This window comes from Nannospalax galili, unplaced genomic scaffold, assembly GCF_000622305.1.
Source record: "Nannospalax galili isolate Female #2095 unplaced genomic scaffold, S.galili_v1.0 scaffold1907, whole genome shotgun sequence".
Taxonomy (NCBI): domain Eukaryota; kingdom Metazoa; phylum Chordata; class Mammalia; order Rodentia; family Spalacidae; genus Nannospalax; species Nannospalax galili.
The window spans coordinates 198,547-222,380 of record NW_008357032.1 but is presented as its reverse complement, the minus strand read 5'-3'; the positions used below and the strand labels follow the sequence as shown (position 1 = coordinate 222,380).

At 39.9% G+C, this 23,834-nt stretch overlaps 1 protein-coding gene across 8 annotated transcripts in view; it reads left to right on the top strand.

Moving 5' to 3' along the window:
* Positions 1-23,834, top strand: part of Tpk1 (thiamin pyrophosphokinase 1) — a 372,724-nt gene that overhangs the window by 275,771 nt on the left and 73,119 nt on the right. For all 8 annotated transcript variants that reach the window (XM_017794791.2, XM_008854799.3, XM_029557020.1 and 5 more), the window contains one exon: positions 20,907-21,018. In XM_017794791.2, the coding sequence (XP_017650280.1) occupies positions 20,907-21,018 (112 nt within the window). The remainder of the gene's footprint in view (positions 1-20,906; positions 21,019-23,834) is intronic.

Sequence of the window (23,834 nt, the reverse complement as noted above, 5' to 3'; positions counted from 1 at the left end):
GTGTGTGTGTGTGTGTGTGTGTGTGTGTGTGTGTGTATTACAGTTTTTCTCTTTTTTTAATTTAATTTATTACTAATCAAAGCTAATCCATACTCAGTATGAATGAGGCATCATCCACCAGCTTTCAGAAGAGGAGCATAAATGGAAAAGGTTTGAATAGGGGAAAAATACGACACAGTTTTAAAATCTCTCCTTTTGTACTTTGTTACTATGATAATCTCCCTTAAGGAAAAAAAAAGCTGGTTAAGAAAGTTCCTATAGACCAGTCCTAAATAACTTGCCTTGTGTACACATGGCAACTTAGCTCCTGTTACACCAGGTCTGATGTTTAGTAAAAACTGAACAGGTAATTTCTAATGAGTATTATATAAAATAATTCATTGAGAGGCTTAAAATTCTGCGAAAATATATTTCCCAGATGGGTGCACATACCACGAAAGTGTGTGGTGTGTGTGTGTGTGTGTGTGTGTGTGTGTGTGTGTGTATCACAGTCTTTCTCTTTTTTTTAATTTAATTTATTACTAATCAAAGCTAATCCATACTCAGTATATCCTGTTACACCAGGTCTGATGTTTAGTAAAAACTGAACAGGTAATTTCTAATGAGTATTATATAAAATAATTCATTGAGAGGCTTAAAATTCTGCGAAAATATATTTCCCAGATGGGTGCACATACCACAGCACTCTGGAGGCAGAAGCAGGTGGATCTCTGTGAGTTCAAGGCCAGCCTGGTCTATATAGTGAGTTCCAGGCCAGTTGGGGCTACAGGGAGATCCAGTCTCAGAAATAAAACTAATAAACTAACAAATCACATTCCTAGATATTGTCTATCAGCTGTGGTGTCTGCTTTATGTTCAGAAGGTGAGAGAGGAGTTAACATTTGGCTGCTGCATGGACAGTGTGGCCAAGCAGAGTGGCACTGTAAACTGTGCTGTTTGTGGGGAGTTCCAGGCCAGTTGGGGCTACAGGGAGATCCAGTCTCAGAAATAAAACTAATAAACTAACAAATCACATTCCTAGATATTGTCTATCAGCTGTGGTGTCTGCTTTATGTTCAGAAGGTGAGAGAGGAGTTAACATTTGGCTGCTGCATGGACAGTGTGGCCAAGCAGAGTGGCACTGTAAACTGTGCTGTTTGTGGGGATGCTGGTATATAAAATAAAATGGTAGAATTAGGGTGTTTTTAAGTCAAATAGAATTTGGATTATTTATTGGTTATTCTTGTTTTTATAAGAGATATTATACTGATTGCTTTGGTCTGTTTTTATAGCAGCAAATGACCTATTATTTTACTTCTCTGTTGTTATGATAAAACATTGACCAGACCAGCTTGGGGGAGGAAAGGGTTTACCACTGTTGGGGGAAGCCAGGGCAGAAACTCAAGGCAGGAACCTGGAAGGAGGAATTGAAGCAGAAACCTGGGAGGGTGCTATTTTCTCCTTCCCTCCCTTGGCTTGCTCAGGTCTTTTGTTATATAACTCAGGCCCACCTGCCCAGGAATAACACCACAGAAAGTAGGCTGGGCCCTCTTACATCAGTTAGTACTTAGGAAAGAGCCTCACAGACCTGACCACAGGTTGGCCCATTGTGGGAAAACCCTGAACTGATGTTCTCTATTCCTAGATGTCTCAAGTGTGTGTCACCTTGACAAAAACTCACCAGCAGTGAGATACTGGAAAAGTGGCCAAACACTGTGCTGTCAGCTGGCCTTCAGTTGGGAACTGAGGCTGCAGCTATGTGACAGTGACAGTGGTACAGGATGCTAAAGAGCTTCTTGTGAAAGCACTTCACAGACACTATGATCTGCCTCTGCTTATGATCTCCACTGGCCTATCTGACAACATTAAAGAGGAAACTAAATATGACCAACAAAGCCCGTATACCTATTTAGATGGGTAACACATAACACTATGTCAGAACTTAAAATGAACAATATATATGTGATAATAATTGGAACGGTAGAAAAATCTGCTCTCGGTACTTCCTAGTAATTGATAAGAAAGTGCTGTCACATCAGTAAGAAAATGTGGGGTCCATTATTATCAACTTTATCACCCCCTACCCTCAAAATAGACCATTAAAGCCAAATAAAAATGAGAATGTTGATGGTTGAGAAAGGAAATGATTAGAGTGAGATGCATCTGATGCCTAATGGGTTAAATAGACCTCCCCTTCCTTATGCTGGGGTTTTCCGGCCAGTGGGTAGCATGCTTGCAACCCACAGTCTTCAGTATAATATCCTTTCATCCTCCTCCACATACCAGTTGGTTTTATGAATGTTGCTGAAATACTTGAAGTTCAAAAAAGTCTAGTTTGCTCCCCAAAGTTGCTAGAGGTGAGCAAGGGGAGGGGATTCCAGATGCCTTTAATAACCAGGGGAATTGTAAGACTATTCTTGGGTCTGGTCACACACCCTTAAGCTTTCTTCCCCAACAGTCACAATTCAGCAATGTGGACACCGACCTTGTTTTGATTGTTTTCTGCCTGTGGTAGCAAATGAGTCATATAAAGAAACATGAAAAATGATTTTACCTAGACTGAAACATTCTATTCAGAATACAGTATTACCAAACAATGGATGAAATATTTAATTCATGTCTCCAAACTGTTTAACTCTAGGGTATGCTACTGAAAGAATCATTTTCATTAGAGCATGAGAAATGAAACCCAGCAAACTACAAATGACTGTTTCTGCATTTTTTGACTTTTTGAGGCAGAGTCTCCATGTAGCCCCAGCTGGCCTGGAACTTGCTATGGAGATCAAGCTGGCCTCCATCTCGCAGAGATCCACCTGCCTCTGCCTCCCAAATGCTGGAGGTATGTGCCACCACACCCAACTGCTTCAGCATTTTTGTGACCTATACTTTTATAATTTTTATATTTATAAATAAGCAGCCATATTTCTCAATAAAGATGTTAAAAATAAATGTTTAATTTTGACCCTTTTATGAAATTATGAAGTTATATTCATTATTTTACTTGGAAATGTATTTTAAAAGGAATAAATGAATCTTTGCTTGGATTTCTTAGTTGAAGAAAATCAGTTCTTCCTAAAAATGTTGCATTATTTAGAATTAGGTTGTTTATATCATAGCATTACCTTATCTTGGCTAAAATGGATTTCCCATGAGACACAGTTATAGGACTAGAAGAGGAAAACATTTCCATAGCAAAGAAAAACCATATTTGGATCTCAATTTACAAATAGACAGTCTTTAGGACTTGAAACAAATCTTTCGATGTTTTACAAAACACTATGCCCTTCTCAGCAGAAATACTTAGTGTAAGTTGCTTTCATGACAATGTACAGATCGTATAGCATTTCAGTGTATGGCAGCATGTTGGCAAGTTTGTTTATCCTGTGGTGGTCAGTGCAGACCTCAACACCTCCACACTCTTATGCCAAGATTTTTCCTTCCATTCAAGGGTCTCCATTCACTCCTACACTGCCTTACAGCCTCAGTCTTTATGTTTATTTCTCTGTCACTTAAGGTGTTTCATTAAAGAGTGAGTCTAACAATTTTCTGTTTTAAGCATGTATTACCTCTAAGTATATTTCTTCATCCTCATTAGAATGGATGTTAACTTTGGAGAAACTTTTTGGAAAACCTCCTGCTTATAAAATGTGACAAGAACTTTATAAACAAACTACCTTCCTTCTTAGAAGAAGTTAATGATGCTGGAGAGAACAAAAGTATTAACTATATCAAAGCTCTGTGATGGCATATAACAGATTCCTTACAGAACTGTCAACATGTCAAAGTTTTTCAACTTTAGTAATTGTGACCCTTGCCCAAGATTCCACTCTTTTTTTAAAGAAACCATTGCCATCCCTGAATTCTTTTTAAAAAATATTTTACTATTTTTATTTTATGTGTATGAGTGTATTGCGTACATGTATGTGAGTGCACCCATGTCATGCAGTGCTGCGGAGGTCAGAAGAGGGCTTCGGATTCCCCTGGAACTGGAGTTAAGGATGGTTCATAGCCACCATGTGTGTGCTGGGAATCAAACCCAGATCCTCTGCAAAAGCAGTCAGTGCTCTTAACCACTGAGCCATCTCTCCAGCCCCCATCCCTGAATTCTTTATATGCATTTTTTGTAAGGTTCCCTTTTGCCTGTTCAAGCTCCATAGACTATTTGTGTTTACACAAATAGTGGCCATTGAAGAAGCCAATAGGATAGCTTCTGTCTACATAGTCATTCCAATACCGAACTGTTGTGGGCCTTATTTTTTCAGCTTCCGTTTCCAAGGTTGCTTAGGGACCATGTCTTCTTCATACAGTTCAGAAAGACGGCGGAAAATGGAGGTGTGTCATGGAAGGGACAGGAAGTGTGGTAGGTTGCCGTCTTTTTTGGCTGCAGCAGACCATTGCTGGGGAGTCTGGGAAATGCACATCACTTCCTTTACCACAGGCAATATTCATCTCCTCTAGCACATATCAGCCCAGCGGCTGTGATTAGAGACACTTCATTCCATTTGTGATAGTCTGCTGGCATTTTCTCAAATCTTTGTAATTTCTAAATGGTTTAAGATAATTCTGTTGCCCCCTTTGCTATCCTAGTTTTTATCTTGCATCCAAGGAACAAATGTGGGAATGCTTCCAACTGTCAAATATGTCCATTTTATTTACACAGCTGAGCACCAGCTGGCCCACAGACATGAACCTACTGTGAGATGAACCAGATCCAGGGCTCCACTTAGCCCGACCCATACCCTCACTCTGTCAGTGGGCTATGATATTTTCACAGGCCCCTGTCTTAATTTCAGCCTATCTCATTGCACACATCCATACACTATTGAGATGCCTCTTTTCTTTTTAAAGAGCTGTGTATCTATTTCACTTGCCAGAATGTCATTGGCTTTTATTTTAGCATGCCAAAAGCACTCTTGTTCAGTTCATTTTAGGTGTGGAATAACTGTGTCATGACTGGATTCATTGTGACATAGGCACTCAATCTGCTTAATCTGGATTTGGAGGATGAACATAGAGTGGTTACTAAAATGCCAGTATCATTCAAGAACAGGACATTTATGTTTTATAATCTCAAAGACTGTTTTCCTGTAGATGACTATAGAAATTAAGCCCTAAAACATCTTTGGTGCATTGGTTTTTCTAAGTGCCTGCACTCGACAGTGAAAATGAAGTGCATTTCCTGTGGAGTCTAAAGGGAAAAAATGCTATCAGTTATTTAGAATCTGATTTATACCTTAAGAGAGTGGCTGCACTCTCTGTGATTTCAGGGAAGCCAGGTATCAAGGAGCAATTTTAAAAGAATTGAAAGCTGGTGCAGGGTTATGAATAAAGTCTGGAAAGCTCTGACCTTCCCTGTCAAATGATAAGGCCATAAATATGTTGGTAACTCTGCTTTGTTGTGAGCACCTGTTCTTTTCCATCACAGTGGGGTTTCTAGGATACCAAAAATCGGTAACAGCAAACTAAAACAAAATTTATTATATGAGAAAATTAGAAAAGTAGAAAATATAAGGTAGAGAGCACAGGAAGCAGTTTCTTTGTGTAGCTTCTGAAGTACGTCTGGAATGAGGCTTTTCCAGTTTTTAAAACAGTAATGTCCAAATCTTTTACATAAGTGAAGACAGTTTAAGTGACTTTGTGATAGAAGTGAGATAATATATGAAAATTTTAATGGTTTCTTCCCATTGTGCCAAATTTATTTTAAAATATGGATCACTCTTACTTAAATATAGTCTTTACAAATAAGCTCATGTAGTATACAATATACAGGCAGCACCAAGCACAAAATGCTCCATTTTAATGATCGTGGTATCTATTTTAATTTCATAACTCTTAGCGGTCCCTTTTTTCTAACTTCAGTATTACCTTTCCTGGGTTGAAGGCTTAGGAGAAAATAAAGATGAAGAGAGGAAAATGTTCAGACAATCTCCAGGGACAGAGGAAAAACAGAAAGTTTTTGTTTTTTTCTTTCACTTTAGACGAACACACAACAAAAACTTGTCAATCTTCTCCTTTTTAAGAAGGATCCATACACTCTTGAAAAAAAGTTTTTAAAAAATACTTTTCTGTCTCGTGGCCACTTAAAGCAGAAAGGGCACAGAGGCAGGGAGCAATGGTGGCAGGGGGAACATAGATTAAACGGTGCAGCTGAGGCACCTGGGAAGGGCCAGAAATGGAGCGTGCTCAGCCACTGCCAGGTGTAACACAGTGCCTGGGAATGTGCAGCTTCAAACAACCGTGAGCAGGTTTCATACAATGCATTTTGATCATATTCAGACTCCTTCCCCATCTTCACACCTCCCCTTCCCCCCTTCATGTCCTCAATTATTATCTCCTTGTTTTTAAGTTTATTTATTGGTATTTAAGACCTATCAGTTCCATTTCACACCTCCCACATGCTCCTGGTTGTGGGTTTGTGCCCTGGAGTCTGCTACAAGGCATCACTCCAATAAGGAAAACTGACTCACCCTCTCCCAGAATACATCAGTTATCAAAAGATCCTCAGCTGTGCCTGGGGTTTTCTGCCCACCTCCCTATCCATGCTGGACCACCCAGCTTGGGTTTGCATAGGTCTTTTGCATGCTATCATAAGCACTGTGGTTTCATATGGGCCACTACCCTGTGGTATCCAGACAACACAGTTTCCTTGTATTCATCTATCACCTCTGGCTCTTAACAATCTTTCTACCCACTCTTCTGCAGTGGTTCCTGAGCCTTGGAAGGAGAGGGTATGGTGCAATGTAAATGTCCCATTTAGGACTGAGCATTTTGCAGTCTCTTATTCTCTGTGTGTTGACCATTTGTGGATATTTATGTTAATCACCGTCTGCTGCAAGATGAACCTTTCCTGGTGAGTGTTGGGAGATGTACTAATCTATAACAGTAAGTTTATTAGGAGTTTATTAAATACTGTGGCCATTTAGCAGGATAACAGTCGTAGGACCTTGCCTATCATCTGTGCTATGTCTAGGCACGGTTCTTAACCTGACAAAAGTGTCAGGTATGGACTCCTGTTGTGAAGAGAGCCTTAAGTTCAGTTAGAAGGTAGTTGATTTTTCCTATAACATCACCTATAACTGCACCATTGGGCACATTTTGCCAATCCAGTTGCTGTTGTGACTCACAAAGTTCACAGCCAGGTAAGTATGGTGGTTACCTCTCTTTGTTGGTAACATGCATAGCACCTTCTAGTGCTATGAAAGCTAGCCAGCAGAGATGTAGATTCAAGGTCAGTATGAGCTTGATTTCTCCTTGGTTGTTCTATGACTTAGGTATGTACTATCTCAGCAATAGGGTCTTAGTGTCAAGTTCTGGTGGGAAACCAAGTACAGTGGCAATCCAGTATTGTTTGAGGATCTCTGGGATATTTCTGATCAACAACTCTAAAAGGAGTCCATTCCTGGCATTAGACTTTGCATTTGCCAACCTGTGGTGCCTGTTAGAGCCATTTCATCCCTGTTGTAGGGTAACTACATTTAAACTCTTTTTATATTGTATATTGAAAGAAGCTTCCAGAGTACATTTCCCTATGACTCTGAGAAGACTTTTAGTATTAATTGTCCCTCCTCTACTCCCTCTTCTGCCCTAACCTTCTATTTCCCACCTCATTAAACAACTCCTGTCCCTCATTTCTCTTCCCATTTATATCACTGCATTCTGTCTCTCCTCCCATGAAGCATCCCCATGGTGCCTTATTAGTTTCCTTATCTCGAAATGTTTTTCTATGGTCAGGATTTGGGCATTGGCTGGCACTAAGAGCATAGGGCCTCAGGAGGCTCATGTGTCCTGGCTTCAGTCCACTGGTGGCATGTGGAGCCTCTCTCTTTAAGAAGATCAGCTCTTCCTCACCCAGCCGTAATCAGCTGCCAATAGTTCTTTGACTAAGATTAGGACCTACTGTCCATCTACACAGTTCTGTGCTGGGTTTTTGTCTGCTTGAGTTTGCATGGGTCTTGTGCATGCTGACACTGTTGCTGTAAGTTCATATGCGAAGGGTCCCAGGAGCGTGTAGGACTCTATTTGCATATGGTCATGCACCTCCTCCCTGGCTCTTACAATCTTTCTTCCCACTCTTCTGCAATGGTTCCTGTGCACTGGGTGGGTCGATTTTAATATAGGGGTCCTGTCCAAGGACCCACACTCTGTAAACTCTTATTCTCTCTACACTTTGGCCATTTGTGACCTCTTGTGTTCCTGGCCCTCTGTTGCATGAGGGAGCTTCATTGATGAGAACTGAAAGATGCATTAGTGTTCTCGTCATCTCTTGTTCTTCTGTGAGTCTTAGGTGTAGAGGTTGCATCCTAGATGTGCCACTTATACTTGGGCAATTCACAGACAATCTCTGTATGACCAGTCCTGGAACTCTGTAATAATCTCTGTTGAAAAAGAAATTTCTTTGATGGGTGGTGACCAGGATACTTGTGTATAAATTTAAGGATCCACATTTGCCGTAGTAAGAAATTACATTTGTCTGAGGATATGACAGCCTTGGGGGTTTTGCTAAATCTATGACCTCTCCAGCCACATGTATTTGGCTAGGTTTACAGTACCACACGTGAGTTTCCTCCCATTGAGTGGGCTTTAAGTCCAATTAGGTAGCTGTTGATTACCCCCAAGATATAAGTGCTGCTACTGCACCCATGTCATTTGCTGCACCAGTAACTGATGTGGTTATTAGCCTTGAAGCTGCAGTTGGACCATTGATTAATGTCCTCCCTTATCAGCTTGTGTAGTACTATCCAAAGCTACTGGAGCTTAGATAGCTTTCTTATAGAGTTCAAGACCACCCCTGCCAGGCAATGATGCTGTCCTACATCAATTAACAATCAAGACAAGCCCCCAAAGACATGCCCACAGGACAAGCTGATCTAGGGGATTCCTCAATTGGGACTCTCCTCTCAGATGACAGTTAAAACTAACAGGACAGTGCTATTAGGTTCTGCTTCTCAAATTGCTTTCCAAAGATAATATTCTAACATTCTTAATAAAAATGAGGGGTAGATAAATTGAATTTCTAAAATTAGAAGTAATCATCTAGCACGGCCTATCTTTTGTTTTGCATGATGACAGTCATCGAAGTGTGCTTCTCTCAGGTTTGTTCTGAGCCAGGCACCTTTGTTGATGCCTTACATAGAAATTCATTTAAACTCCACAGCGACCATTTTATTCTGGTTTTATAGATTAGAAAAAAAAAACCCTACACTTGTTGGAAAATGATTTAGAGCCAAGAAGTTTCTGGCATTTCTATCACCTGTGGAGTTGACTACTGGGCAGGCATCAACCCCAGCTAGCAAAAAACAAGGAGTCATTAACAATGGTTTATGTTCCTCATGCCAGGGGTCTAGAAAGGGTAACAGACACATTTAGAAACCTAACTGTCTTTCTCTTGATGGGGGCACCACTGTGGGGCAGATAGATCTGACCCCTTATAAGGACCACAGCAACTGTCTGTTCAAGAACAGACTGGTGGTTCAGGAGATCATATTGGTGGATGGGCGGGGAGTGATGGAGGAGGTCATGACACAGGGTAGGAAAGTACAGGCCTCTGACTCTGTTTAGAGTATAGTTGATAGGACTTCCTTGTTTGTCAGAGTGTGTGTATGAAAAGGATAGCACCTGGCCAACACTTGGAAGGATAGACAACCATCCACCAAGAACAGAAGCTGATGAATAGCATAGGCTGAGGGAAAATACCAAAATGTTGGGAAAAGGCTGCTGAACGTTGAAGATGAGAGTTTGGGGGAAAGAATGGACAAGTACACTAATCTGGCACTTGATATCATCAAGATGACCAAGATCCCAGGAGGCATGAAACTTGGTGGACTCCAGAGGAGATCTAGTTAAGACTGAAAAGCTAGGTCCTGAGGCCCCACATAGCAAGGATTTAGGAGAGAAGAGGAGGGGTTTTCTGAGGAGATGTGAGTTAAGAGGAAACCCCAGGGAACCTGTGTTGTGGAAGACAAAGTAAGTTATCCTTGAAGGGGAGATTGAGAACCCATTGCAAATCCCACCAGAAGTCGGGTGAGAACGAATAATTCGCCATCAGATTTAGCAATTTGGAGGTCATTGGTTATCTTGATGAAATCCAGTTTCAAAGGGGAGAGGGGGGCTTAACTGGGAAGAATCTAAGAGAGGCAAGAGAGTGGAAGACAGTCATTTCACTTTAAAAAGAACAAGTGGCAGCAGCCATGAGTAGTTTCCATGGAGACTGCTAATTTTAATGACGACCTTTGATCAATATTTATTGTATTCCTGTTGTTTGACTGGCACCACATATGGCTGTAAAAATTAATAAGATAGGAGTCCTACCCTGAGTAAGGGACTTAAACTTAAAGCAGTGGACTTTGCAGCACATTTCAGATAAGATGTCCAGGCAACCAGGCAAATTTTTTTAATGCTTTTTGTATCTTTGTTTTCTGGATCATAGCATTGTTATTGATTTTTAGTATTTTTTTTTAACTTCTGAAAAACCAAAAACAAATGTGTATTTATAACAAGAATGAATGCCACTCAAGGTCATATCTGTACCTTTCTAAATTCAGCCATTAACAAAGAACAGCCAAATATATGAGAGGAACTCAAAACTGTGTCCTTGCTGATATGTTCTGAAAATCTGTGCCCCTCCAACAAAGTCATCTGTGGAAATCCTAATCCCAAAGTGATCATTTTTAGGATATCATTGTGGGTTCAATATGCAGTGTCTGTCATGGGCTCATGCATTTGAACCGTTGGCCCCCAACTGCTAGTGCTATTTGGCAAGGTGATGGAACTTTTAGGAGGTGGAGCCTTGCTGGGGGTAGAATGTCTCTGCTTCCTGTGTGTGGAGAAAATGCTCAGTCAACTTCCTGACTGCCAGACCACCTCACTCCTTACCACCTGCCATGGTGGACCGTATCCCCTCCGAAACTCTAAGACAAAATGAACCTTTTCTTCCATAACTTGATTTTTTTTCAGGGCATTTTAATAAAACAACAGAAAAGTAACCGATGCAGAAGTGATTAGTTCATCAGTATGGAACCCTCATGAGTAGGATTAGCGGTCTTTAGAAAGAGTCCCAAGACAGACCCTTGCTCCTTCAAACACCGAGGGCATTGGGTGGCTGCCAGTGTGAACTAGACAGTGAGGCCCTGCCAGACTCTGAGTCTGCCAGCACTTTGATCTTGGAATTCCCAGTCTCCAAAAATGTGAGAACAAACTTCTTATTTGCAAACCATGAGTTTATACAACTTTACTATAGAAACTAAGGCACTCACTTCTTTTATTTTAATTAGAATATTTTCCTTATGTTTTCTAGGTAATAAACTTTGTCAGCCATGCTGGTTTTCTAAGTAAATATATACACAGTTTTCCTTTTAACCTCCTTCAGCGGCACTACCAATAACCATGGTAATACTAACGTAAAAGGAAGGAAAATCTTAGAAGCCCAACTTGAATGAGATATGCTGAAAGTCAGCATACTTCATCCTCATCTAGACCATGTGGAGATTTTTAGATGGGAAAGTAGAAGAGAGCATTCCAGTTCTTGCTGTCAAATGATCTCCCTGTTACTCTCCATGTCCTTCTAGTCCTAAGGACTTCCAGCTTCTGGATAACAAAAAGAAACAGTGCATGGCAGATTGGAGACTGTCTAATCTGACAAAAGGAAAGGTCATAAGGAGAGAAAGCTTGTTTGTAGAGTAGTTATAGGAAGCAGGTTATCAGCTGTAGGCGACCTTGTGCACCTGTATAATGAGAAAGGGGTGAGTAGTGAATACAAAGAGGGAAATTGAAATACACAGTTCAGTACAGATATTCTCATCATCCCCTTACAAATTATGAGAAAAGTTGGGAAACAAGTTCAATGAATTTAAGAATTCAAAATAAATTATTGAATTATTGCTACCATAAAAAAGATCATGTATTACTGTAGTATGGCCCTCAGTCCGTCTTGAGATTCCAGAAAATTAGCTTTACACTGGGGACACGGTACCATTTAGAGATGTCAGAAATTCTTGGAACATTTTCAGAAACGAGGTAGAAAATATACTCTTAAAGAAAATTTATTTACAGTCTGGAGATTCTTGTGCATGCTGTCGGCATTGCTGTAAGTTCATATGAGCAAGGTCCCAGAAGCATGTGAGACTATTTTCATATGGTCATGCACCTCCTCCCCTTGCTCTTACAATCCTTCCACCCCCACCCTTCCTCAGTGGTTCCTGAGCCCTGAGTTCATTGACCTCTGTTGCATGAGGGAGCTTCGTTGATGAGAGTTCAGAAATGCATTAGTATTCTGTCTACCCCTTGTTCCACTATGTTCCTTGCTTCTTAGGTATAGTGTAGCGGTTCCATTGTAGATGTGTCACTTAGGGACCCATGCAAACTCAAGCAGACAGAAACCTAGCATGGAACTGTAGAAATGGGCAGCAGGCCCCAATCTTAGCTGAAGAACTGTTGGGTAGCTGATTACTGCTGAGTGAGGGAGAGCTGATCTTCTTTAAGGGAGTGATTCTACATAGTTTGAATAGCCCTCAGTGGATGAACTTGCACTGAGGGATGTCAGGGTAGGCCTTAACATAAATGACAGAATGTGTGAATTCCAATGGAGCGGGGGCTTGGGAGGGTTCCCGTGGGGAAGGAGGTATAAAGAGGACTAAGGTGTTTTTTATGAAATACACAAAAATTCAGTTTAAAATGTTTTTTTTTTAATTTTTCAATCTAGAGATTCTTTATAGTGGAGAAATTTTCTCAAGGTAACTTAATCCATAATGGAAGTAGTATTGCATAGATATTTAAATATTTTTCCTCCTGCTAATATTTTTCATTAGTCTCAGGAGGAGCAATCACTTACTTTAAAAAAAAAAAACATACTGTGAAGGGGGCTGGAGAGATGGCTCAGTGGTTAAGAGCATTGGCTGCTCTTGCAGAGGACCCAGGTTCAATTCCCAGCACCCACATGGCAGCTGACAACTGTCTCTAACTCCAGTTACAGGGGATCCGACACCCTCTCCTGACCTCTGTGGTCACTGCATGACACGGGTGCATTTACACACATACAGGCAATATACTCATACACATAAAATAAAATAAATAATAAAAAATATTGTGACAAGTAAACCCATGTTTGAATTCAACCTCATAGGGAAATCATAAATAAGCCAGTATTGATAGTATAAATGTCTAAATCCCTATATCTGTAACACTTAGTATACCATAATCAAGTCTTGGAATTTTAAAAAATTATTTATTTAATAACCACATGATTAGAAGAAGAATTTCATTACATCATTAACATATTTAATAATTTCCAGAGCAAAGATGCATCTCTTTCAAAATTGGATGTAAATTTTTAGGTTCACAATTGAATTAATACAGTTATACAATATTGTACTCAGTATAAACCATATAAAACATAAAATTGAATGAGGTTTTAACCTTTAAAAAAATCTCCATTTTATTATTAAAATATACTGTTTCACACAGAAAAACTCATTTTTAATGTAGCTAACACTTAGATGTTTGCACATGCATCTCTAATCTCTATGTATCTGATTATTGCTAGTCACAGTCCGTTGCTTTCTGAGATCCTTGGCACGTGAGCATGGATATAAAATCATTGGGTAGATTTCAATGGTAATGTGTTTCACCTCTATTAATTAACATGAAGCAAATTTTTATGCTTCTTCCTCAAATATAACTCATTTTTTATTTGTTGATTTTCTGTGTGTACTTAATACAGAATACCCCAAATAATCTTATTCATCTATATATCTACATCCCAAATGGCACCCTCCCATGTCCTCCCACCCCTCACTGGAGCCTGTATACTCTGTCATCCCTGTTACTGTCCACTGTGTTGTCGGTGCCCCCCAGCTGTTCCCCAGTGCTTGCCCATCCTCTGAAACTATTCAGCCTATCTAGAGTTCCTTGTTTTAGGAAGATCAGCTCTTCCTCATCTAGCAGCAATCAGTTGCCAATATTCCTTTAGATAAGATTGGGGTCTGCTGTTCATTTTCCCAGTTCTATGCTGGGCTAATGTCTGGGAATCTCTTGGGCTACCCTGGCCAACAACTCAAAGGAAGATATTTCCTGTTTGGCATTGTTTCTTGTTATGTAGCCTTTAGCTATATACATGGACTCTTAAAGAATTATATTGATCCATTTAATCTTTGGTTATACTTCCTTGTGGGTGTTTAAGAACATACACTTGGCCCAGATAAACCAATTTACTTTTACTCTTAAGGTTGTTTGAGGATCTGTTCCTCAGGGGTCACATGGGCTTGGCAGGAGCCGCTGGCTCCTTTATTTTACCAGTTCCATCTATGTGAAGATAAGTCAAAGGTCATACTCGACCATGTCTGACCTCCCTTGGAAGCATAGAGGAAATGTTTCCTCTGTGTTTACGCTCCTTTTTGTAGACTAGACACTGGTTCAAGTCCATTTGGTGGGGTCTCCATGGCCTCTTTGATCAAGAGGCCAGGTGATGCACCACAGTTACATTTTGAGAGATGCTCATAGTCCCCGTGAACTTAGTTAACCCAGAAGGGCAAGGAGCAAAAACTGTCCTTTATGTCCCTCTGACAAAATTAATATAGGCCTCAAAGTATGGCTGTTAGACATCCAAAGTCTTGGAAAGTATTTAATGAGGTGGCCTTGAATATACTTTTTACATAAAAACAAGATGTCTGCATACTGTGTATTCAAGGGTAGTTTGAGTATTGTGTTGATGGGTGCAGTTTTATTCCAGCACTCAATTAGTTGATTATTGTCTAAATTATGTTGAGTGTCTCCTGGGTCCTTTCTCTTCATCAGGATCTTCCTTCATCTAATTAATTTTCCCTTATCCATTCTATTCAAATATTATGAACTCACACCGACAGACATTTGGGGACACAAACTTGACTCTCTAGGCCTTAACATATATGACAGAATTCATGAAATCTGACTGAGGGTGCAGATTGGATAAGGGGTCTAAATATGATTGAATGTATGAAATGCACAAAAATTCAATAAAAATATATAGTAAAAATTTTTAATAAATTTTTTTTAAAAGAAAGAACTTTTTCCCAATGTTTTTGATTGCTTTGGGTCAAGACTCCTATTACTCTAAGCAATTTACCATTATTAAACACAAAGTGTTTCTCCCACTGTGTTATTAATTTAACCAGCCCTCTCCCCCAAAAACAGGCTCAATGCTTTCAAATAAGTTGTTCAAAGAGACGCAACATGAACCTCTTTGCCAGAGGTAATATAGCTGCAGAATACTGTAATTCCTGGCACACAAAAGTTTGTAGCAGTTGAAAGGGAATCGTCTGTGCTGAGTGGGGTACATAAATACACCATGAAGAATAGGGCTTTCCTCTGCGCCTTCTTTACACTAAGACTGGAGAAATAATGAAGGGACCAAGAACATGGACATCCTGCTCCTGCTCTGCATTAAGGGAAGAGCGTTTGTTCGAATAATGTGAAAACTCGGATGTCACTCTGGCTCAAGTTGTATCATCAGAGTAGCTGGTCCTTTTTCCACTCTTCGAAATGCTACTTCTGAAATAAATATTTTTAGAAGTATCGCTTCAAATGAAGTTTTCTTTGGAAAGGCCAAGAATAAGCTTTTGGCAATTCAGTGTGACAGCATTTAGCAGATATTTTCTGATTCCAATGAAAGGTAAGCATAAGGGCGGGGAAGGACACGTAAATAGCAGGAGTACAGACATAATGGAAAGCCAAAGATAGCGATTTCACCTGTTTTATTTTTTGATAGTCCATATTTAGGAGGCTAATAAGGAAATTGGTTTGTCCCTGTAGATTTTACTCTCTCCAACAGCAAATATTTCAGAAATATTCCTTATTTATGAATAAACTAGCTTAATTAGCATTTAGAAAGTTCTCTTTTGTGTAATCATTTAGTATTAACTGTTTAACTGAGGAGTAAGACATTATTTAATGTCAGAGGATCTATGATTTAAGCCTGAGGTTATTGAATAATTTCCAAAACAAAAATCAAATATGTTATTAGTTTTGAAACATAGCTGTGAAATGATCTAGCTGTGGAAATATTAAATCAGAATATTAAAGTTATAGACAGTATATATGAAGAAGCAATTCCAAGCTCTCATTATCATGGATTCCATGAAATGAAGCTTCTGTAGGAAATAAAGTGTCAGTTGAGGCATGAAGGGAGATTCAGTGGTCATTCATAAGAATTTTTGAAGCACTCATTCAGGAAAACTTTGTTTCTTTTCTGCTGTAATACTACAGAACATGGAGTATGTTGACAGACATTGTGACTTCTAAAAGGATAGTCTGCAAAGCAATTTTTCCCGGTCTCATTTGACCTTGGAAGAAGTAGTGTGTGTGTGTGTGTGTGTGTGTGTGTGTGTGTGTGTGAGAGAGAGAGAGAGAGAGAGAGAGAGAGAGAGAGATGCATATTGGTAACTGATTCAATACAGCCATTTCACTCAAACCCAATATCCTTCTATAGTTATAGGGCAAAATCAAAGAAAAGGACAAGTCTTCCAGCTGTGAAGTCTTGGACAGATGGGAGTTCTGCAGGGAGACCATTTGTAGTGTGGCTACTTTGCCTCTGTGATCATTCTCAGCCTGAAAATAGACCAACCCAAGGCTGTGTTTGCAGGAAGTAGCATCTCCTGGTACACAAACGTAGATCCTTTCATCTACTTTCTTTAACCTTTTCTTCCTGCAGACGAGTTGATTTCTTGAAGTATTTATTGATAAATTTTTTAGCCTGTGGAAAGACTAGAAAGTGCTGAGCTATTAGAGGTTTGCCTTTCCATCCTCGGTCTGCTGCACTCTTCCAGTGACACTTGTTACTTGTGTGCCTGCAGTTTTTACTGCAGGTGGACACGGTGCATGTTGAGCATTAGTAGCAAATTAATGAATACTGTCTGCTTTGTAAACTACCAGTGGCATCTGCTCCTGGAATCCTTTATTCTAAAGAGACAAGTCATTACATTCTTCGGTATTCAGTCTACTTGTGATCAGTGATATATTATCTTAATTTGCTATGTATTTTGTGAAACTCGCACTAAGATATACTAAGATATCTTTGTGTAAGTTGGCATAGCTACTGAATTTAAGGACTCAGAAATGTAAATAGAACTGAGATGTCTTTGTTTGATGTTTTTCAAAGGCAAAATCTAGAATGAGCTTTAATACTTCCTTTCAGTCATTCTGACTCCTTTGCCGTGAAGGAGTATATACAGGTGACGGTGATCTCTTACCTTTTTGTAGGTATCTGTTTGTATATGCTTTGCCCTAGCTTGGAATTGCAGTCTAGGGAATCTGATCCTATGATACTGTCTGTCCTCAGTGTGATCTTCAGCATGATTTCCCGTACAAGTGTCATACAACACATTTGTTGCCTTTTAATGAGTTAAAACTTTATACTGTATTAAGGCTGATAGGTGTGTTCAAAACCACAACTGAAGAGGCAAACTGTGATTGATTTCTGTTCTCTCTTTGCTGTAGAAAACTGTTTTTGACTTCAAAGAACTATCTTAGCTGAGAACAGAATAGGAGCAGAAATGTGTGCAGTGATTCATGAGAGTAGATGGAAGTAAATGATTAGTTCATGTGCCTCTGGTCTTCAAGAATGCTATAAATTCTGGGAAGTTCTTTAATGTCAGGTTGGATGCCTGCCTATGTCAAGTCACATATAGACTAGCATATATTATGAACTGAAAAATCTAGGGAATGGACAGAAATCCCTTTACACAGTCATTCCTTTTTTAAAGCTGTCAGGTTGACTTGAAGATGGAGGAGGAAAGCATAATGCTGCTGTCTTCCAGCCATAAAAGTTAAATCTGCATATTTATAAACAGCAAAACCGTTCATATATGGCAAAACACCTTTTCAGAGCAAGAGGAAAAAAAAGAACTGATTGTAGGCTGAGGCCTATCTTTGCTTTCTCAGGTCTACAAGCTAGTTTATTCCCAGGTTGAAAATGCTAAGTGTGTTGTTCTTAAAATAACAGTGAGGGTGATGAACACATAGCAAGGGTAGATGGAAAGTTTACACTGCACTGCTTAAGTCGGTGATTTTACAGAGATGCTTCTCTCCTCGGGGTAATCAGCCTGGATACGTGATATCTCCTTCGCATCATATGCTTCAGGGTGGAGAATCTTCTATGTGGGTTAATATCCACCAGCTGAAAAATAATTCCTTCTCCCTTCCTCATTTGTCACTCAAGTTCTCTGGAATGCCGGACATACCAATGCACTTAGCTAGCTGCCATCAAACCACAAAGCAGGTGAAAAGCAGGGGGGAAGTCATCATTAAAAGTAGGAGTGAATGGTAACACACTGAAAATAAGACAGGCTGGGGGCTGGAGAGATGGCTCAGTGGTTAAGCAGCACTGGCTGCTCTTCCAGAGGACCTGGGTTCAATTCCCAGCACCCACATGGTGGCTAACAATCATCTATAACTCCTATTCCAGGGGATCTGACACTCTCTTCTGGCCTCCGTGGGCATCACACAAGACTCGAGCACTTACACACATGCAGGCAATTCACTCGTACACATAAAATAAAAACAATAAAAATATTTTTTTTTAAAGAAATAAAATAAGCCAATAGTGTGGAACCCCTGTTTGATAAACAACAAGAAGTCACCCTCACTGTCAAGGGACGGACAGGCAGAAATCGGGCCCCATATTGACCCCAGTCCTCACTCTTCCAGCCCAGGTGAGCCCGGAGGCAGCAGCTCATCTGTCACCTACCTGATGCTTTGACTTTCCATTGCGCCCCAAGCTGGCCCAGGCTCTCCTTCCTCAAATGCCTTCACAGGTGCCTAGTCCTCCCTGCCGAAGCCAAAATATTTATAAAGAAATGAGTATGTCTCCAAGCTCCCTACCTGCATCCTCTGTTAGTACAAAGGAAGCTTTTTCACTGCTTTCAGAATTTGTTAAAATGCACAAAGTATGGCATTAGTGATGTTCATTTGTATTTTTTTCAGAATTTCTGTCCTCATAGAGCATTATCTTGCTTTGGAGAATGATAGAGAGAGAGGAAAAAAAACAAGTTTCAGGGATAAACTAGTCAATCTAAATCAATTTAAGGGAAAACTGTACAAAACAATAAAGATACATCATGCCTTACAGAAAGAAGTACTTTATTTTTAGAGGAGAAGCCAGAGTCAGTTGTAATAGCTATTGAGAAGTGACTCCTGTTTCCTTTGTGGAATGGGGACACTGCTAATCTAGTGTAGGATTTAAACCCCCATCCCACTGCCCTTGGTGCTGATGGAGGGAGGAAAAGCCCAAAGGTTGCTGTGAGATATTTTTAAAACATACAGATCTTTACTTTTTGCATTTGTGGGAAATTAAGCAGGTTAGACACCTGCTTAGTTCATTTGTATAGTTCATTTGTAACAAGAAAAGGGCTAATGTTGACTCATTACTCTGAACTGAAGTGTTTGTGCATAGTTATGGCTCCCACACTTGGTGCAACGAGCAAACTATAGCTTGATCAAAAGGCTCATTCTGTCTCATTCTGCAAAGCCATCTCTGTGGCTTAGGCATATTATCTGGGCTACAGCCCACCCATGCATCTCTGGGTGTCCGCCTCACCTCCTGCTAGGTACAGCTGCACTTGTTGCCTGTCTTCCCTCTCCACAGTGAGCACCAAGTTCAAAATGTGTTTTGTGTTGCTTTTAAAAATCATTGGTTTGGAGGCTGGAGAGATGGTGCAGCAGTTAACAGCACTAGCTGTTCTTACACAGGACCCAGGTTCAGTTCCCAGCAACCACATGGTGCCCAACTATATATTAATTCCAGTTCCAGGGGATCCAATGCTCACATCTGGCCTCCATGGGCATTGCATGTATGGGTGCACTTACATACATGCAGGCACAGTACTCATACACACAAAGTAAATAAATAAATACATAAATAAATAAATTGCATGATTACATTTATACTCTTTCTGTTTAAATATTTAAACACCCTGTATATGAGTGTGAATTGTATATGTCATGGGGAATCAATAAGCTTATGTTAAATTTAGGACTAATATATAATTCAGAGAATTCTTTTCCTAATAAAAACAGTCCTTTGAGAAAGGACCTGGCTACTCTACTCTTAGCTTGAGGCCTTAGAGCAGAATAAGGTTTTATCAAACGTATGCATAGAATGCAAAAGTAAAAACAGCAAAATAAGTGAACTAGATGGTGTGTTCTGGTTTATATAATGTATTAAATGTACTTAAGACTTCATTTCTTCAGAGTTCTATGAATTATGAAAAATGCCTTCTGTATTCTGAAATTGGGTATATGCATGCATTGTCATTTTCCCAGGAGACCTGAGACATCTATATATAAAAAATATCTACTCAAGAATAGTGACTGGAATGGAAATAGATGATGCTTACTTTGAAGAGGAAGGATAATCTGCTTACAGAGAACTATGCTATTTAAAAGGAAATGTTAACTTGATTAGCACAGTAAATTTTAATATTCCTATAAAACAAAAAATAAAAGCATGACAAATTGCATGTTTTCATTATCAAAATGGATCTTGCCTGTGGAGGAGCAGTATGGGGGGAAAGGCTATGGGAGGCAGGCTAACCACTGCTAGTGCTGATGCTGAACTCTGAATGTTAGAAACCCAGCTCTATGATAAGCAGAGCTTTTACTTGAGGAATAGTGTTATGTTTTAGAACCTAGAATTCTGTACCATGGAGTGCTACGTGCATCTTAAGCATAACATGGCATGTTTTGAACTGGCCGGTGTATAGAGGAATAGTCTCTGTCTGTGTGGTCTTGAACATATTCTATTTTATCAAATGTAAGACTGATGATTAATAGTAAGCTTATTTTAGAAAAGTTCTTGAGATTGAGTCATGTAAAAGCATGTACTATGTCAGTTTGTTGTCAAGATTGAGTGTGCCATAGCTTGTCTGCTTCTCCCCCACTTCATGCTCACTCTTCTCTTTCAGGGAAAGCACCGCCTGCACGTAGACACAGGGTTGGAAGGCAGCTGGTGCGGCCTTATTCCCGTTGGACAGCCTTGCAGCCGGGTGACCACAACTGGCCTGAAATGGAACCTCAGTGAGTAAAACCTTCCACAGAGTAAAGGTTTCACTTTTTCCGTTTGGGGGAGTTGTTTTGTTTTGGTTTTCATTTTTTTAGCAGAAGTGGCCTTGAAATCATCATCCTTTGGGCCAGTTTTCTGTGGGCTCTGTTTATAGGCATGTCCACCATGTCTAGGAATTTTCAATTTTTAAGTCTGTAATTGTATTTCTTGGAAATGAAGATTCATGGTTTTTTGATTGAATTTTTGCAAATTTTATACAATATATTTTGATCATAAATGCACCCCTCTTATAGCACCTCCCACCAGATGTCACATATTGTGTCATATATGGTAAGCCATATCAAGTCAAATTTGTATCCACTGATGTCTTTTGGTGTTCATCTACTGGAGCCTGGTTAACCTACCGAGTATCACACCCTAAAGAAAATGGACTCTCCCCCTCCCAGCAGTTACCAGTTGCCAATAGTTCCTCAGCTTAGGTTGGTCGTCTTCCCCACTTCTCCACTTCTATGCTGGGGTTCTGTCTGTTGAGCTGGCCTGGGTCTTGTGTATGCTGTTACTATTGCTTCAAGTTCATATGAGTAACTTCCCAGCTGTCTGGACTACTGTTTCCTTGTGGTCATCCCCCATCTCTGCGTCTTACGATCCCCCCCCACAACAGTGGACCCTGGGCCTTGGGTGGCAGAGTGTGATACAGGAACAAGCGCTCTGCGGTATCTTACTTTCATTCTTAATGTCTCTTTGGTACACCCTCTGTACTGCTACACCGTTTTACATTCCCGACAGCAACAAATGAGTTTCCAGCTTCCTATGCCCTCACCAGTACTTATTTTCTGCTCTGTTTTGTTTTGTGGTTTAGAATCTTCATTAAGGTAGAAGGTTGAAATTTCATTGTAATTTTGATTTTTGATGATGTACAATGGCCTAGCATCTTTTTTTAACTTACTTGGGACACTTGCGTATCTTCTTAGATATATCCATATCAGAGTCTTTGGCTCATCTCTTAATTTGTTGTTCTCTTTTTGTCTAAGGTATCGGAGTCCTTCCTGTGTTCTAGATACTAGTCTCATCAGATACGTGATTTGCAGATGTCTTAGACTTTGTTGCTCATATTTTCATTCCCAGAAGCTTAATTAACAAAATTAATTCTGATTTTTCTATCTTTATGTTTCTTGATGTATTCTCAGAATACTTTCTTGATTTTATGCACATGAAGTATTTTTAGAAGTAGATAAAATTCTACAGTTCCAAGTGGTTTTCACAGTCAAACCTCCTAGGAATCACAGATTAGATCCTTTTATTAAGTATTAAAATGTTTTCTACAAATTATGAACTGTTTTAAGTTTTAATTATATAAAAACTCTGATTTGGAAAAAGAATGAGAGGTATCAGTTTATGAACTAAATATTGATGAACGCTCAAAAATGAAAAGAAAAAATTCCAGGCTTGAAATGAGTCAACTCTAGTCTCTCTAAAAATAACAGTAACTTATCAAAGAGTTGTGATTGAATGTCAAAGGGACCATCCCCTGATTAACCAGAACCTAAATAAGGCTGTACAAGAAATATGTATAACCATGTCATTCTTTTCTGACATGTTCAACTGAACATAGTTTGCGGATGAAAAGATTGTTTTTTAAGTCCTTTCTGCGAGGCAGTACTGAAACAATTAGAACCGGAGCTCCTTTGAATCTCTCCTCTAGAGACTCATCAGTTTGAAAGGAGAGAGCAGGTCTCCTGCAGTGCACCCAGTGTGTGATGGGCTTTGAAGCCATTTGTCGGAAGCAGACATGAGTTCCCATTAGAAGTATTTTGAAAACATTTCAGCCTAAAACAACATTTTACTTTCTTCATTTCCCATTACTTACAAGGACCCACAGTAGACAGTAGTAAACTCGCTCCTGGATCTAATGCTGACCACATTTTCAAGGCTGGTGCCAGGAAGGATAAGGCACTAAGCAAAGAGCAGGCCTTGCTAGAGGGACGATAGGCCAGTGTCCTTGTCTTAATGCTAATGGGAATCATATCATAAGACCAGGCAGAGTTCTCAGTGCTCTTTAGAATATCCTTCATTTTCTCGTTTCCACAGCACTATGCACATCCTGACTCTGAAGGCTAGAGCTCTCTGGAAAGGGGGCCTTTGGCTCTTGTTCCTACCTAGGATAATATTTTGATCTTGAATAAATGCAACAGGCCATTGTTCAGCTGTATAGTTACAGATTACTTTGACTTTTGAAATTATTTTTTTTCTCTACATCATTATGATAATAAATGAAAAGGTGCTAGAACTGATGGGGCACACCTGTAATCAAGCACTCGGGAGACTGAAGCAGGAGTGCCACAAGTTTGATGCCAGCGTGGGCTATATAACTAATACCAGATAAGCCAGAGCTAGACTGGTTTGAAATTCAGTCAGTTCCTACCAATGACATGGCTTATGCAAAGAGATAGCATTGGAATAGAATTGAAATTCTCTTTCAAGAAAATGCTTATTGCGGGGGGGATCTTCTATCTTAAGAGTAGTATTAAAAAGTAATAAAGATAAGTACAGATGTATGTGCCAATGACCCCACTTGGCCCAGTGACCCTGTCTGGTGAAGGTCAGTGTTGTTCTTTCACAGCTACCAGGTGGTCTCAGACTCTAAGGAGGAGGAAAGGCCTGCAGGGCCTTAACCCAGCTGCATGCTTCTCGATCAGCAAGTGTGAGCAGGTTCTTGTGGGCACCTCTGGAGGTCCGCTGCTTTCATGACTTGACCTTTCCTCATCTAACTCACCTAAGATCTGGTGCCAGACATTTGGATAGTAGTCTCATCTATCTCTTACCAATTTGC